General features: G+C 43.2%; 1 protein-coding gene across 4 annotated transcripts in view; it reads left to right on the top strand.

Moving 5' to 3' along the window:
* The window catches only part of GARNL3 (GTPase activating Rap/RanGAP domain like 3), a 146,532-nt gene that overhangs the window by 84,954 nt on the left and 45,499 nt on the right, over positions 1 to 16,079 (top strand). For all 4 annotated transcript variants that reach the window (XM_025475197.3, XM_025475196.3, XM_025475202.3 and 1 more), the window contains 6 exons: positions 3,715 to 3,779; positions 6,922 to 6,985; positions 9,036 to 9,062; positions 12,580 to 12,655; positions 13,331 to 13,429; positions 15,097 to 15,200. In XM_025475197.3, the coding sequence (XP_025330982.1) occupies positions 3,715 to 3,779; positions 6,922 to 6,985; positions 9,036 to 9,062; positions 12,580 to 12,655; positions 13,331 to 13,429; positions 15,097 to 15,200 (435 nt within the window). The remainder of the gene's footprint in view (positions 1 to 3,714; positions 3,780 to 6,921; positions 6,986 to 9,035; positions 9,063 to 12,579; positions 12,656 to 13,330; positions 13,430 to 15,096; positions 15,201 to 16,079) is intronic.

The following is a 16,079-nucleotide window of genomic DNA, read 5'->3' as shown; positions in this document are numbered from 1 at the left end:
TGGTCTCTGAACTAGCAGCCACTGAGAGGTAACTGGTCCCCTCTGGCCTTTTAGGGTCGCTGGAAAGTACCCATCACTGAATCCAGGGTCCCAGCCATTTGCCCCTCCCAGTGAAGTCAATGTACACTGTGACCTCTGTGACCTGATCCCAGGTCTCTGCTAGTCACTTAGTCACTGAGCCTCTCAGCTCTGTCCCCTCTCACTGGCACTTTGCCTGTAAGCACGGGGCAGATGGGCAGGGGCAGAGAAGCATTGCTTTAGGCTTATGTTTCTAATCTTGCTGACCATCCATGCATGAAGCTGCTGAGTTACTGTGCCTCATCAGGTTCAAACAGGTTCTACCTGGACTTCGAGATTCCTACAGAAGGCCATGCCCAGGAAGTGAGTCCAGATATTCTTAGGTGCCTCCAGGTCCTATCTTGCTATATTTGCAGTATCCCTCACCTTCTTTGCGGCCTGCCCTCTGAATGGCAGAATCAAGGACCCTGGCATCTAACCTCTCAGTTTGTCTGCCTGCCTGCCTTCCACCAAACAAGAAAGGGTAGTCGTACTTCTGCCACCTCTCTGGATAGGATTTTGTCAATGTCCTGTCTTCTTCCTTCAGGCTGTAGCAGGTTACCAGGTACGGGGGTGGGGGGGCAGATACAGCGGGGGAATTTTGCTTATTTTAATTTCTAAAGATGTTGTCTCTTTTCCATTATAAATTGTGGTAAGCACTCTGAAGGAAACAAAGGCAGAATGAGACCAACTTCAGGTCAGAGAACACAGGAAAACTTTTTCAAGGAGGTGACATTTAAAGAAACCTGCAGGAGGAAAGAGAACTAGCTGCATAAAGAGTGGGGCAAGGGGCAGGTGGAGAGCATTCCAGGAAGAAGGAACAACAACGACAAGACAAATGAGGAGCTTTGGGACTCCTCTTGCTGGTATTAGGAGAAGCCAGGGAGAACTGACTTGGAGCCCAGGCTCCTTTGAAGGCAGGGGGGCTGGCAGAATGCGTAAGTCCCCTTCTGTTGAGAAGTGCCAGGCTCTCCAGAGCCTGTAACTGTGAGCCAGGGCAGGCAAGCATTTACCACCAACTACAAGTGGCAGTGCTTAAAGGATGTGAGGCAAAAAAATAAATAAATAAATAAAGGATGTGAGGCGCTGAAAAAGCAGAGCTCAGCAGGAGGGGTCAGTTGTGAAGCCCCCAACTAGTGCTGAACGCCACAGGAAATCCAAAGAAGCATGTGCCTCTGCCATGAGCTTGCACTTTTTAAAAAGATTTTATTTATTTATTTGACAGAAAGAGTGAACACAAGCTGGGGGAGTGGCAGGCAAAAGGAGAGGGAGAAGCAGATACCCCACTGAGCAGGGAGCCCCATGTGGGACTCGATCCCAGGACCCCATGATCATGACCTGAGCCAAAGGCAAACACTTAACCAACCGAGCCCCCCAGGCACCCTCTGAGATCACATTTTGTTCTAAAACAGACAAATCGCTAAATGTCTAAACCCTGATTTAAAGACTTTTGTCTATCTCTGTTGTGTTTCTTCTAAACACAAAGAAAAGACTTAAAAAAAAAAAAAACCTCACACTTAGCGTACAAATTCCATCCAGACAATGCAGCTAGAACAAAGAAGAGGCTCAAAGTCCAACTACTCAGGTGCAATCATTACAACAGCTTTATAGACACTGGTTCTCCTTCATGCACGCGCACACACTCTCTCACACACACACAGACCTGCCACACAGAGGGAATAATGTCTGACATGCACTTCCATATCCTTGCAGTGATTGCTTGGTTGCCTGATATGTACATGTACTTGACTCTGACTATGCATCTGTTCGTCCCACTGGAAAACAGTACTGAGAGGTGTTTTCTGTTGCAGAGCAACTCTGCAAAGCTACAAAAGGGAGAAGATGAGGAGAAAGAGTTTTGCCAGTTTGTGGTTAAGAAAAATACACATCCACAGACCCCTGAGCCTGGAGTTCCACATCCATGGAGGCAGCTTATGAAGATGTAACCATCAGCCAGGCAGGGGCTGGATCCTCTCCTATTCCATACATTCCCCCCTCGGGCTGCCATTGGCTTCTCTTTAAAACTGCATTTGGTATGCTTGTGAGAAGAAAAAGTAGCCAAGGTAGGGATTGAGCAAAGTCAGATTCAAGACCCTCTTCTAGAAGAGTTGGCATCCCATACAGGTGACCACAGTAGTAAGGTAGGCCAGGGCCAGCAAAAAAGCAAGGCCACCAAAATAGCTCTGGTTTCAATGGGTAGGTTATGGGGAATTTGAAAATGCCTAGTCCCCTCATAATATTTCTCTGTATTGGAAATCTTCTAAAATCTCTGTAATGTAAACTACATTGGCTAATAGAGAACCCATAAGAAGGATTCTGTCTAGTACAACTTCTGATGGTTAGCTGGAAAGACACACACCCAACCTGGAGTAGGGGTGAGATTACTGGTTCTTCAGGGGCATGGGTGTGAATGTTTACCAAAAGAGATCACAGGCTTGACAAGGTTGAAGAACTCCCCTTGGCTTCTCTTTAAAGGGACACCAGTGTTCCTGGTGTCCAGGTGTCAGTGGAACATCCTGGTTCCAGGGTTTCAGTGTTACTGACACCAGTGTTCAGGGCTTGGACAGTTGAGTTGGCAGGTATGTCTCGAAAATACAAGGAAAATCCCATTTCCTGCAAGAAATGCCCTATGCTTTTCTCTACCTGTTTGTGCTGCCAATTTTATTATAGTCAAAGTTCGAAAGTTTTAAATGTGTTCTACATCATAATCCCTTTTGCTAAACATGCAGTGTAAATCCTTCATGGATTATAAATCTGTATCATATCTTTTTTGGAGATTATAAAGAGAGTGGCACTCATCTATGCTGCGTGGTTTGGGTGTGAGACTGAACCATTCAGGCAACCCCTTCGTTCATTCCCTTTCACATAACAAATATCTGTTGAGTACTTTCTGTGAGTTGGTCACAGTGTGTGCTCATTTAGAGAAGAGAAACAGAGTTTAAATAGTAAATACAGAGGGATGCCTGGCTGGCTCAGTTGGTAGAGCAAGTGACTCTAGATCTCAGGGTTGTGAGTTCAAACCCCGCGTTAGTTATGGAGCCTACTTTAAAAAAAATAGTAGGGATGCCTGGGTGGGCAGTGGTTGAGCATCTGCCTTTGGCTCACGTCATGGTCCTGGGGTCCTGGGATCTAGTCTCACATCAGGCTGCCTGTAGGGAGCCTGCTCCTCCCTCTGCCTATGTCTCTGCCTCTCTCTGTGTGTCTCTCATGAATAAATAAATAAATCCTTAAAAAAATAGTAAACACAGAAAAATATAAAAGTACATATTATGAAAACCTCTCTGAAAGATTCAAGTGATTTCTAGTCCAGAAAGCCTTTGGAGATATCACATGTAGATCCCATTGAACATGCAAAGCCTACTTCCTTCTCATTATCTTTGAGGCTGACCTGACTCTTGGCTCAGAGACCAAACTCCCTTCTCATCTCGGTCAGGTGGCTCCTTTACTCACCACACCTAAGACACCAAGGACCCACCAGTCCATATGTTAAAGATAAATCCATTAGTTAAATCCTTAATGTTGGGGTTGGGGAATGGTGAAAGATGCTGTCCAGTCTGAGCAAGATTTATATATATATTCTTTTAAACAGTCAGGAAAGGCTCTTTCAGAGATGGAAGTTGCCAAACTTCTCACTGATCCGGTGTTTTGACTTTCCAGGGTACCCAGAAAATATGCCTTCCGTACAGTCCTACAAAAACCCTCTCTGTGAAGTCCATATTAAGGTGAGTACTCAAGAGTAGGAACACAATACCAGGAGCCATTAGAAGTATTTTTCTCCTGCAATCATTCCAATGTTACTTTTCTACTTTCTGGAGCCTTGACCATGTACCAGATATTTTGCTAAGCCTCTGGCATGCAGTACCTCCAGCAGTCTTCACAGCCACTCTGGAGGACAGATACTGCTATTTTACCACTCTGCAGAGGCAGAGGTGGAAGCTCAGAGAGAGAAAGCCAAGATCACACAGTTAGCATTGGTGGGAATTAAGTTCAGCTCTCATGCATCTCTGAACTGCCTGTGTAGCTTGCTTCTTTTTTCTTGCATGCACGCAAATACTTTGGTTTCATAAAGAAAATCAAGAAATATTTTCCCTCTCATTTTCCTGCTTTGAAATAGAAACTCATATGTCAGCAAATGCTTCTTAGAGAAGAATGTGCTTATTCTTTGCAAAGACAGAATTAAATCAACGGACCATCTAGCTGCTCAGTGCTCAGCTCCCGCTCCTGTCCTCACCTTTCCATCCCCATCGTGGCTCATAAGTGTGTTTTGTAGCAGGGACACTGTAAACACCATCTCTTCCCACCACCTAGTTGCAGATGAATTAAGAGTAAAGCACCAGGGCTCTGGGATAAGCGTTCATACTCACACAATGTGGGCTCTCCCACATTGGGTGGCAGACTCCTTTAGAGAATGTCACCACTCAGGCAGTACCTGTTGCTGCATCGCCAGCCAAGAGGTTACATCCTAATGACAGTAGCTTCTGTTTGTTGGACACTGTGCTAAATGCTCTACAGTCATTTCTCTTGGTAAACTTTTAACCCAGCTCCACAAAATTGATCCATTATTACCTGCACTCCACCAAGGAGGAATCAGAGCCTCAGAGAAGTGAAGGGATTTGACAAAGATCTCACAGCTGGTAAACTACAGAGCTTGGATTTAAACACAGGTCCCTATCATCCCCAGGCCTGGGCTGTTAGCCACTAATACCCACATTGTGTGAGTACGAACGCTTATCCCAGAGCCCTGGTGCTTTACTCTTAATTCATCTGCAACTAGGTGGTGGGAAGAGATGGTATTTACAGTGTCCCTGCTACAAAACACACTTACGAGAACGTCTCTTAGAGTGACAGTCGAGACTCCATCAGTTAGGGACTGCATCTGGCTGACGAAAGGAACACTGAGATTCAGGAACAAAAATTTTTAGATTTCCTTTTCAAGATTGATTTGGTCTCCAAATTGTAGACCTTCTCCTTTTTGTTTTTGGCCTTCTGATTTTTCTCCTGAGCACTCTGAAGCCTGAGCTATGAAAGCATCAGTGAAGAGGTTAATATCTTTATTGAACACAGAAATATTTTGCTGCTTGTAAGGAGCTATATTTATTTATTTATTCATGAGAAACACACAGAGAGAGAGAGAGGCAGAGAGAGAAGCAGGATCACATCCTGGAGAGAGAGAGAGAGAGAGAGAGAGATAGAGAGAGGCAGAGAGAGAAGCAGGATCACATCCTGGACAGCAGGCGGCACTAAACTGCTGCGTCACCGGGGCTGCCCCCTAAGGAGCTATATCTTAACTGGCTTTAAGAGGGGAATACTTAGAATTATACCAGCTTAAGATTTCTGAGGGGTTTTTTCCCTAAAAGGAAGTTGTTCCAGCTCCTTTCTTCTTTATATGTGAAGACAATTTCTTTCTTTCTTTTTTTTTTGTAAAGATTTTATTTATTTATTCATGAGAGACACAGAGAGGGAGAGAGAGAGAGAAAGAGGCAGAGACACAGGGAGAGGGAGAAGCGTGCTCCATGCAGGAAGCCTGACATGGGACTCAATCCCGGGTCTCCAGGACCAGGCCCTGGGCCAAAGGCAGCGCTAAACCACTGAGCCACTGGGGCTGCCCGAAGACATTTATTTTAGTTACAATTTCATTTAGTTGTATGAGTAGAGCCTCCACTTCTCAGCCCACCACTCATGAAGCCAGGGCATGTTTCAGCCAGAAAATGTTTTTTAAAGATGTGGAAGATCAAAACTTCTACAGCTGCTGCTGATAGAAGAAGAAACTTTTTCTCTATTTGTTATAATCTTGAACTTGAAAACTTAAAAGAAAATGAAAATATGAATACTATAGAGTCAGGTAAATCTAGGTTCAAATCTTGGCTCTACTACTTACCAGCTTTGGTATCCTAGTTCAATTTCCTCACCTTTGGAGGATATGGAGATAAAATGGAGATAAAATTTTTAAAATAAACTAATTAAATAAAATGGGGATAAGATAGCACTTGTCCCACAGAGACTAAATGAGGTCATCTGTGGAAAGCATTTAGCAGGCTGCTCAGCATATCGTAAGTACTCTATAAATACCAGCTATTGGGACGCCTGGGTGGCTCAACGGTTAGGCGTCTGCCTTCCGGCTCAGGGCATGATGCTGGAGTCCTGGATATCGAGTCCCACATCGGGCTCCCTGCATGGAGCCTGCTTCTCCCTCTGCCTATGTCTCTGTTTCTCTCTCTCTCTCTCTCTCTCTCTCTCTCATGAATAAATAAATAAAATCTTTAAAAATAAATAAATAAATACCAGCTATTATGTTTGCCTTTCCTTACAAGTTTGGGAATCTTAGATGAAAGGGGCCTTTGGTATGGTGCCATTCAGCTCCCTGCTTTTCCTCTAGAGGAACTTAAGCCCAAGGAGGTTGACATTGCTTGTCCAAAGTAGAACATGAAAGAACTCAGTTTGCCCTGAGTGGCAGAGGAATTGCCAAAAGAAGAAAGAAACACCAGATGGTCTTACTTACATTTCATTTTATCATTAATTGCTATGTAAATGTCAATGAACCACTTTTTTGATAAAAGTAAGAATCTCGAAGGTTAGTCAGGTTGCCTGAAACACACACTCCTGTTTGCTCCTTTCCTGTCCTATTAGATGAGTATCATCACAGGACAGTTAGATAAGTAAAGTACAGTACAGTAGTTTGGTTACTCCATGCATTCATTCATTGAGCGCTCGGGGTGATCACTGATCTTCTGTGTGTCAGGCCCTCCAGGGAATCCAGCCGTAATTTTTCTAGGGGATATAATATTTAGTTTCTCTGAAACATTGAGACTTGCTCCACATTGAGTTTCCACCATGATGTGGCTCACTCTGTCCTTTCTATTTCAGTGCCATGAACCTGGACAAATTTGAGAAAGGCCCCAGGGAAATTTTTCATCCCGAGATCCAAAAGGTAACAGAATGTTATGCCTCATCATGGTATCTCTTTGATCACAGTGTTAGATTAGCATGGACAGCACATCAGTTTCTTAGCCTCAGGTATGAGCCTAATCAGAAAGGCTATGGGGCTTTGAAAGCAATTATCATAAAGAATCTCACAGCTGAGATTCTGATTTGTCAGGTGGGGGTGGGAATCTGCATTTTTTCAAAAGTTGCATGAGTGATTCTGAGGCATAGCCACAACTGAGAACCACTGAACTCTATGGTCCTTGATCCATGAACCGAAAGAGTATATGTTTAGAAGGACCTTAGTGGCTGAAAAGCCAGTCTTTTTATTGAGTGTTGTAGAATTGTATGGAATATAAGATTTTCCTTACAGAGTAAAGCACAAAATGTACTTATTGCACTCTAATTCACCTAGAACACTGCAGGGTACCATAGAGAATAGAAGGTATCCAGAATCCATCCTGTTTTCTCAAGACTTACTGTGAAGGGAAAGCCATCTGCCTTGGGAGGAAAAAAATTGGAGTCATAATCTAGATAAAAGGCCATCAGAAAAATCTCAACCAAACTTTTGTCTCATTGCAATCAATTGAGCTTCGAAATTCTCCCCCTTGAAACTTACACAGGCAGCTATGACATAGTGCCAGCAATGTGTCAGAGCTGAGTTTCCAGGAGTTGGGTATGCCAGGGCCAGGCAGTAGGGAAGAGGCTGGAGAGGCAGGTTCGAATTCTATCCAGGAGGCAGCAGGGAGCCTGTGGAGTCCTTAAGTGGAGGAGCATCATGCTTAAGTCTGCTTTTCAGGGAAATAACTTAGAAGGTATGGAGAGGATAGATAGGAGCATGAGCAGCTTTTGCTTGCATGCCTTTAAAATAGTTCACTTTCAAAATAAAGTTATTGGTTCTAAGCTTACCCCAAATACACAGTGTTGTGAATTCCCATATCTTCGGTTTTAATTCAATGTTTAAAATAGTATCCGTACCCTGACTCAACCCCGGAAAGAACTGAGGCCAAAATGGGTGTTGTTTGGTTAAACTTTAAGCAACTTGAAATACTAGATGCTCAAAACTAACTCTTGTTAGCTAATTTTAAAACAACTTAGAATTATAAATATGCTACTGCCTGTGTGCCTTTATTACTTCATCTGTACAGATGATCATATTCTTAATCCCTTCCTTCTTAGAGCCTGGATGGGACCACCAGACATAGGCTCTAAAATGCTTGGAGCCCCTGGGATGCTTCTTTCTGCATCCTGCCACTGAGCATGTGCCCTCAGTGGATTTCAGGTCTGTCCAGGCATCCCTGTCTGCTTCCCCTCTTCTACAGAATCAAAAAGGATGAGAAAACCAGTTATGGCAACCTTATGCCTCTTTATATCCTAACTCTGTGCCTGGCTTTCACCAAACAAAAGACACCTTCAGCTTTCCTGACATCTGTGTTTTGACTCTCTACCCAAACAAGGGGCTTCCCACGCGATCTTGCTCCATTCTGGGTGTGTGAGTGTGCACTTGCATGTGCTCCCTGGTAGTGCTGGTTGCATTGCTGCCACCAGCTTTCTGTAGGTGTATCTGAGGGGGCCCCGAGCCACAGGTGATAGGGAGAGGAGGAAGGAAAAGGTCTCAGATCCAAAAAATCTAGAAAATAAACTGCATTCTAAAGAAAGCATCTTCCCACCAAGTGGGAAGGTGGCTGATGCTATTTAAAAACGTTCCTCATCTGTCTCTGGCTGCTATACTAGAGTTATATTTTTCTTGGCCAAAATCTTTCCAGAAGCAATGTGAGATAAGCTAGCTTTAAATAGAGAAATCTGGATGTCTCCGTATTTCTTCCTGTTGCTGTATATCATCTTTGTTTGCAGATAGCTGTGCTATAATGTGACTTTCCTAGATGACCAGGTATTCTACAAAAATCTGTACAACTAAACTGGACTATTTTAAGCACTTCTGGGTGAGGTGGGGGTGGGGAACAGTGTACACAGATGGAAGCTTGGCTTTCACAGAAAATCAGAATAAAATCATCCCTGTTAAGCATGGATATAACTTTCAAATTTTGGTTTGACAGGACTTGCTGGTTCTTGAAGAGCAAGAGGTAAGTAATTTTCTGAGACATTGTCCCTGCTACGTTCTCCCTCTGTGTTCCTAAATGTGCTTCTCCCTTGGCCACCACCATGACCTTTTCTTTCACTCACACCTCGGCATGGATTTGCCCACTGCACTTATGGTCACTGAAAGACTTGACCGACATGTTGTTTTCAAGGTCAGTTTCAGGACTTTGTATATAGCTAGCTGTAAAAATATAAACACAAGCTACTTAAATCTGCTTGGAAATATTCAAATTGTAGCCTCCTAATCAGGGCGAGTCATGAGGTCTTAATTTTCTTTAAGTCAAAGAGAGGGCATTTGTGCTTTATTAGCACACTCAATTTACTGACTCCATATTTATTTGTACATCTCCATTCCCTATTGCCCCACCTTTAAAATATGTGTTGAGTTTTCTAAGGATGTAACTAACACAGGGAAATAATAAAAATGCCATCAAAGGCAATCAGGTCCTTAAGTTGTAGCTTTTGCATGTCGTAGCTCTCCGTAAATGGTCATATCATTTGTCCCGTTGCTCCAGCCAAACTTGGAAAAATCCTTAACACCTCTCTTTCTCTCACACTCTACACCTAATCCTTCAGCACATCTTGTGATGATTTCTTCAAAATATACATCTAATTCAAACATTTCTCAAAGTTTCCACCACGACTGCTCTCATCCCTTGACGCCATCCCATCATCTCTCGCCTACACTACAGAGTCTCCAACTTTCCGCTTCCACTCTGTTCTGTTTCTCATGTAGCATCCGAATGGTCCTTTTTAAATGTCAAGTCAGGTCACCCCTGACCATGTGTGTACCATGTACTGTTTGTGGCTTTGGGAATACATTGACAAGCAAGACAAGGTCCCTTCATGGAGCTTATAGTCTGGTGAGGTAAGACAGACTATACAAGCAAGCAAACATAAACATGGTAATGTGGATAGCCCCAAGAGCTGCAAGGAAAATAAAACAAGGAGACAATATAGGGGAAGGAGTAGGGTTTTTACATTGAACAGAATAGGTTCGTCTGAGGCAGCAACATCTCAGCTGATTCCTGAACATATCAATGTACATGCAAAGGAGCTGAAATGATGCACCCCAGATTGTTGGCAGGAGTTACTTCATGCAAGGCAGTGGGGATGTAGTGTGAGCTGCTGCAGAGCACTGGCAAACAGAGATGTCCATGTTTTTATCTATGTATTATCCATGAATGAATCATGCTTGTGGTGACAGAATTAATGAACTCCATGTATAATTGTAGAAGGCAAAAAATGAAAGTAATATACATTTAAAAAATGAAGAAATGCACAAAAGATTAAAGGAAAATATCCCCTAAAATCACAGAGTAAACCACTACCAGTATATTACCACATTTTGGCATATGTGTTTGTTATATTTTATATAAAATTAGGATTACACTGCAGAGAGTGTTTGTGTCTCAAAACTATTCTAGTCATTAATCTGTATATATTTACTGAGCCCCCACAGAGTGCACACACATGTCTGCTCTGACAGCCCCTGCAGAAATTTAGAAATGGAAAATGTGAAAGCTCCCCACCGAAACCTCTCCCACCCTCCCTTGCACAACCCCTGTGAACTTGTCTATCTTCTCACATTTCTTTTTTGGATCTCCCAAGTTTTGAAAAATAAATAGCTGATCTCTTTATTTCTCAATTGTATCTCCTTACTAAAGGGATATTGCTTGAAGCTACAAGAGCACTAGTTACAGGCCGCCTGGGTGGCTCAGTCAGTTAAGTCCGCACTTGGTTTCAGCTCAGGTCATGATCTCAAGGTCTTGGGATTGAGCTCTGCAATGGGCTCCACGCTGAATCCAGAGTCTGCTTGAGAGTGTCTCTCCCTCTGCTCTCCCTACCCACTCTTTCTCTCTCTCTCTCTCTCTCAAATAAAATAAATAAAATCTTAAAAAAAAAAAAAAGCACTCATTACAATGCGTTTGAAGCGATGTGAGCAGTGGTAACCTTTAGAGCTTCCCTGAGACAATGTGGTGGAGGCACTTCTGCTTAATACTGCCAGCTTCTCAGCTTGGAGCATTTATCCTCATTCCACCCAATTATAGTGATAAACTATCAGCTGCAAAGATGAGCAGGGAAAAAAAATAATAAACAGCACTAGCCATGTCCCTAAGGGTTGGTGATTTTATAAAGTGTTGTTGGTGTCCTGAAAGCCAAGTTTTATTTGTCCACTGCATGGAGAGCCACCCCAGGCTACAACATGCAGGGAGACAGTGAGAGAAGCGTAGGAACATGTGAATCATAAAAATTTTTTTTTAAGGTTTTTATTTATTTATTCATGAGAGAGACACAGAAAGAGGCAGAGACACAGGCAGAGAGAGAAGCAGGCTCCTCCCAGGGAACCCAATGCAGGATTCAATCCCCAGGCCCCAGGATCACGCCCTGAGCTGAAGGCAGGCACTCAACCATTGAGCCACCCAGGTGTCCCTGGCCGAGGTTTTAAACACCTTTGTTCCTAGCCTACCCCTTAATTGACCACCAAGAACTCCCTTATCTAGGTGGGAGGAGTTCAAACAACCTTCCAAAAGTTGATTCTCTTCAACCTCAGATTTTATGTTATTATGAAATATTTCAGATATACAAGAAAATGGAGAATAATATGAAGACCTATAAACGGGTTATCCAACTTAAGGAAAAAAATATTCTAAGTACTGTTGAGGCACCTGATTTCCTTCCTCTCTCTTCCTATTGAAACTGATATCTTGCATTTGGCATTTATTGTTCCCACTGGATCTGATTTTTTAAAAAGATTTTTTATTTATTTACTAATGAGAGAGAGAGACAGAGACACAGGCAGAGGGAGAAGCAGGCTCCCCACAGGGAGCCTGATGCAGGACTCGATCCCAGGACCCCGGGATCACGACCTGAGCCAAAGGCAGACACTCAACCACTGAGCAACCCAGGTGTCCCAGGATCTGATTTTAATCTAGTGTTTAAAGTCGACGGTCGTAGACTGAACGTTTGTACTAGCTACTTCCTGATTTCCTTCCTTCTCCCCCACACATCTGTTTTGTAACATTTTAGGATTAAATATCTTTAAGAAATGGGGAAAACGAGCCTTTATAGAATAAATTGCCTACATTTTCCATTTCTGTTCCTAAGAGCCCACACGATATCAGCCTAAGATTGTTGCGTTCAGTTTTGAATTATGTTGAGCCCTCCTGCGTTAACTGATCAGAACATAGCACTGGTCCTGTGAGCTCCCACTGGCTATTTGAGTGATGTTTCACCACAGAATGGACCTGGCATCATGCAAAAGCCATTAGTAATGAAGTTACAAATGAATTAACTCACCTAAAAACTGAGTTTCCACTGTAAGGTATAAAAACTTATAGAAAGAAAGGATGTTGATACTGGTCAAAGTGGAGATGGAAGAGAGGAAGTAATGCCCCAAGTATCCATCCTGGTCACTGAAGGAATGAACAGCACATCTCATAACTGTATGTGTTCTGATGATAAAGTTACATTCAACACCTTTTGTTGTCTTATTGTAAGGGCTCTGTGAATTTCAAGTTTGGGGTTCTCTTTGCCAAAGATGGGCAGCTCACAGATGATGAGATGCTCAGCAATGGTAAGTACCCACTAATTTGTGCCAAGACCCTGTTCTGCCTTGCCATGGTTTTGACAATCCAAACTGACCTTACCTGTTGAGTCTTTAATACAAAGAAACAGCCAGTTGTTTTATGAAATTTTAGAGTAAGTTTTCGAGTAAACTTTGTAGGGCAGTTGTTGCCCAGTTTCATTTATTTGACAAATATTTATTGGTCACCGAACTTATGCCAGGCAGCAGTGCCCAAGAGGGAGTCTAACCAGAAAGTGACATGGGAGGTGAAGAATTTGGTTCTACATCATAGTCCCAAGAGCAAAGGAAGGTTGTTCTTGGATTTTTGTGGTTGGGAGAATGATAAAATGATGTCATTGTCCTGTTCTTTAGCACTTTTCATGTTAGATACCTGTTCATTATTAATGGAAGCAGTGACAGTGTTTTCATTTCTACAATACTAAACCCTTGTGATCCCAGACTGGCAGTGGGAAGGTCGGTCAGTCTGATTCTGTGGCTGTCCTTTCCTTGGAATCGTGGAAACTACTGTGTGGTCTCCCAAGAAGAAAGTGTGACCTCTGTGTTCTGTTTGTCTGCTGCACACATCTACAGAGCCTAGTTTATGTTCAAGTGATTTCAGTGTATAGTTAGAAAATGAAGATATGCTGATTCTGTACTTTCTTCCTACTTTACCTCTTCCTACAGAAATTGGAAGTGACGCTTTTCAAAAATTTTTGAATCTTCTGGGTGACAAAATCACCCTAAAGGGCTGGACAGGCTACCGTGGCGGTCTGGACACCAAAAGTAAGCTCGCTTCCTGATCTCTTCTCTTGTCATTTGTGTGACTCCTATCAGCCAGTCTGATCTGACTTGAATTTATACCCAAAATGAGGGAAGGGATGGACTGGAGAGGATAAGAAGGGCTTCACACCCAGTCTGACACAGGATGGCTGGACACATTTGGGGGCTCCACTAAGTTTCATAAGACTAAGTCAGCCCTCACAGTCCCTTGGTGTGGCAGACCATGGTCTGCCTACGAATACTTACTGCTGAGCGCCTCTGTGTGCCAGGGCTGTGTGAGGCTCCAGGAATGTAGCAGTGGATAAACCAATATGGTCCCTGCCTTTCTAGGAGCTTCTAGTCTAGTGGGTAACACAGACATCAAACAGGGAATTACCAAATACCTCAGTAAAGTACTGGAAGAAACAAAGAAGAAAAAGTACAGAGTGCCATGGGGGCATTTTGTCTAACCTGGGGAATGAGAGAAGGCTTCCCCAAGGGAATGAGGAGGAGTAACTGGAGTCTTGAGGGGAGAAGAGAATTCTAAGCAAGAGAACATTTGTGAAGTCCTTGAGTCAGGAAAGACCCTGATATGTTCTAGAAACTAAGAGAACATCTTTATGGCAGATGAGCTGGAGAAGAGGAGGGTATGATCCCATGAGTTTGAGTTGACATGAATAATTTTGGATTTTATGGTAAATGGAACAGGATATCACAAATGGGTTTTAAGTAGAGGTGTGGTGGGATGATATTGCCCCTTCAAGCCAAACTTCCTGGCTGCTGTGTGGGGAACAGTTCAACAAGGTGCAAGAGCTCCTGGTAAACCTGCAAGGGTAGCAAGGTCACCAGCCCCATTGCCAATACCCAGCTTCTCTGTCATGGTCACAACCCCCCATTGCTGACCCTTGCTATGGCTAGGCACTGTACCAAGCACTTGACAACTATAATCTTGTAAGCATCCCTATGGGTTAGATACCAATTTTATCCCCATTTTCAAATTAAGAAACTGATGCTCCAAGAAAGTTGAGGTGACTCGTCAAAAGGAACATAGCTGTGACGCCTGGATGGCTCAGCGGTTTAGCACCTGCCTTTAGCCCAGGGCGTGACCCCAGAGACCCAGCATCGAGTTCCACATCGGGCTTCCTGCATGAAGCCTGCTTCTCCCTCTGCCTGTGTCTCTGCCTCTCTTTCTCTCTCTCTCTCGAATGGATAAATAAAAACTTAAAAAAAAAAAAAAAAAAGGAACATAGCTGAGAACTTGAACCCAGGTCTGCCTAACTCCAAAGCCCATGCTTTCAGCCACTATAACATCTGCCAGTGAGAGTACGTGCTTTGTTTTACAGATGTAGTAATTATTTGTACATTGTCTTGTGTTAATTTTGTCCTGTATACCAGCAGTAACTGGAAGGCAAGGAATTATATAGCTCCTTCTCCTTTTTAGCTCAGACTTCTACATGAATCAGACAGCTAGTGAGCTTAGAGTGAGGAGGAAGAGGGCTCTCCACATGGGCAGGAGCCTTGTATCAGTTGGAGAGTGAGCCATGCTGTTGGTTCCACTCGGTTGGATAATCCAGAATGATCTTTGGGAATGTATTAACTGTATGCTATATTCCCTAGCCTCCAAATAATGACTATTTCCTTAGGGTCTCAGAATTCTCTGTGCCTACTAAATGCATGTTTATATCTTACAGATGATACCACAGGGGTACATTCAGTTTATACTGTATACCAAGGGCATGAGATCATGTTCCACGTTTCCACCATGTTGCCATATTCCAAAGAGAACAAACAGCAGGTATGTGTGAACACAGGCTCTTTGAGAACACACAAACCATCAAATAGTGACCTCAGTGTGGAGAAAGCATCATCGCTCTGGTTTCATAGCATTAGAAACTGTGTATGTTAATATATGAGCTGGACCCCAGGTACCAATGTAGAGATGTTATTTACAGCCTGTATATTTGAACTGTCAACAAGCCTTGAGAAGAACTACCCTCATTGATGCTGTCCCCTTAAATAAAGGATCAGAGATAATAGTGCACATACATGTCTGTGTATTTGCACACATGAGTATGGTTTTATAGATTCAAGAAACTGTTTTTGCATGGACATTGCCTTTTCTCTGTGTCTTCTCTCCATGTGCCTGGTATCTCATCAAAAGCTACCCAGGATTGTTGGCAAGCATGTTTCAGGTTAACACAGGAGGTTAACACCGGGTGTCTGCACGTGCTGTGCCATGTTAGGGGAAAAAATCCCTGAGACAATCCTCACCCCAGAGACTGGCCATTTCCAGGAGAAGAATTTCCAACTTGTGGGAATTTAGACCCAACAAAGACATATGCTGCTGGCTTTTGAAGGATTTGGGGGAGTCCACTTAACTTTTATTAGCATCTTATCCCTTTTTTATACACTGAAGGCATCTATATGAATAAATATCACAAACATGAATGGACAACTGGTCAGCAAAGATTTGTGAGAAACAGGAATCTCGACAGGGTATGTGATGGGCTAAGAAGGCTTTTTTCTGAGCACATATAAATCTTATTTCAACAAACTGCGATAAGAGGGAAAGACACAAGGCAGACCAGTGGGCTAAAATGTGGTATTCCAGTCGTGAGATAATAAGGTGCTTCAGGAATGTGGTGGGGGGCCAAGGTGGGGGGCAGGAAGGGCT

The sequence above is a fragment of the Canis lupus genome, chromosome 9, assembly GCF_003254725.2.
Source record: "Canis lupus dingo isolate Sandy chromosome 9, ASM325472v2, whole genome shotgun sequence".
Lineage (NCBI taxonomy): Eukaryota > Metazoa > Chordata > Mammalia > Carnivora > Canidae > Canis > Canis lupus.
Note: the sequence above shows the minus strand (reverse complement) of the source record. Positions and strands in the feature narration are given on the sequence as shown.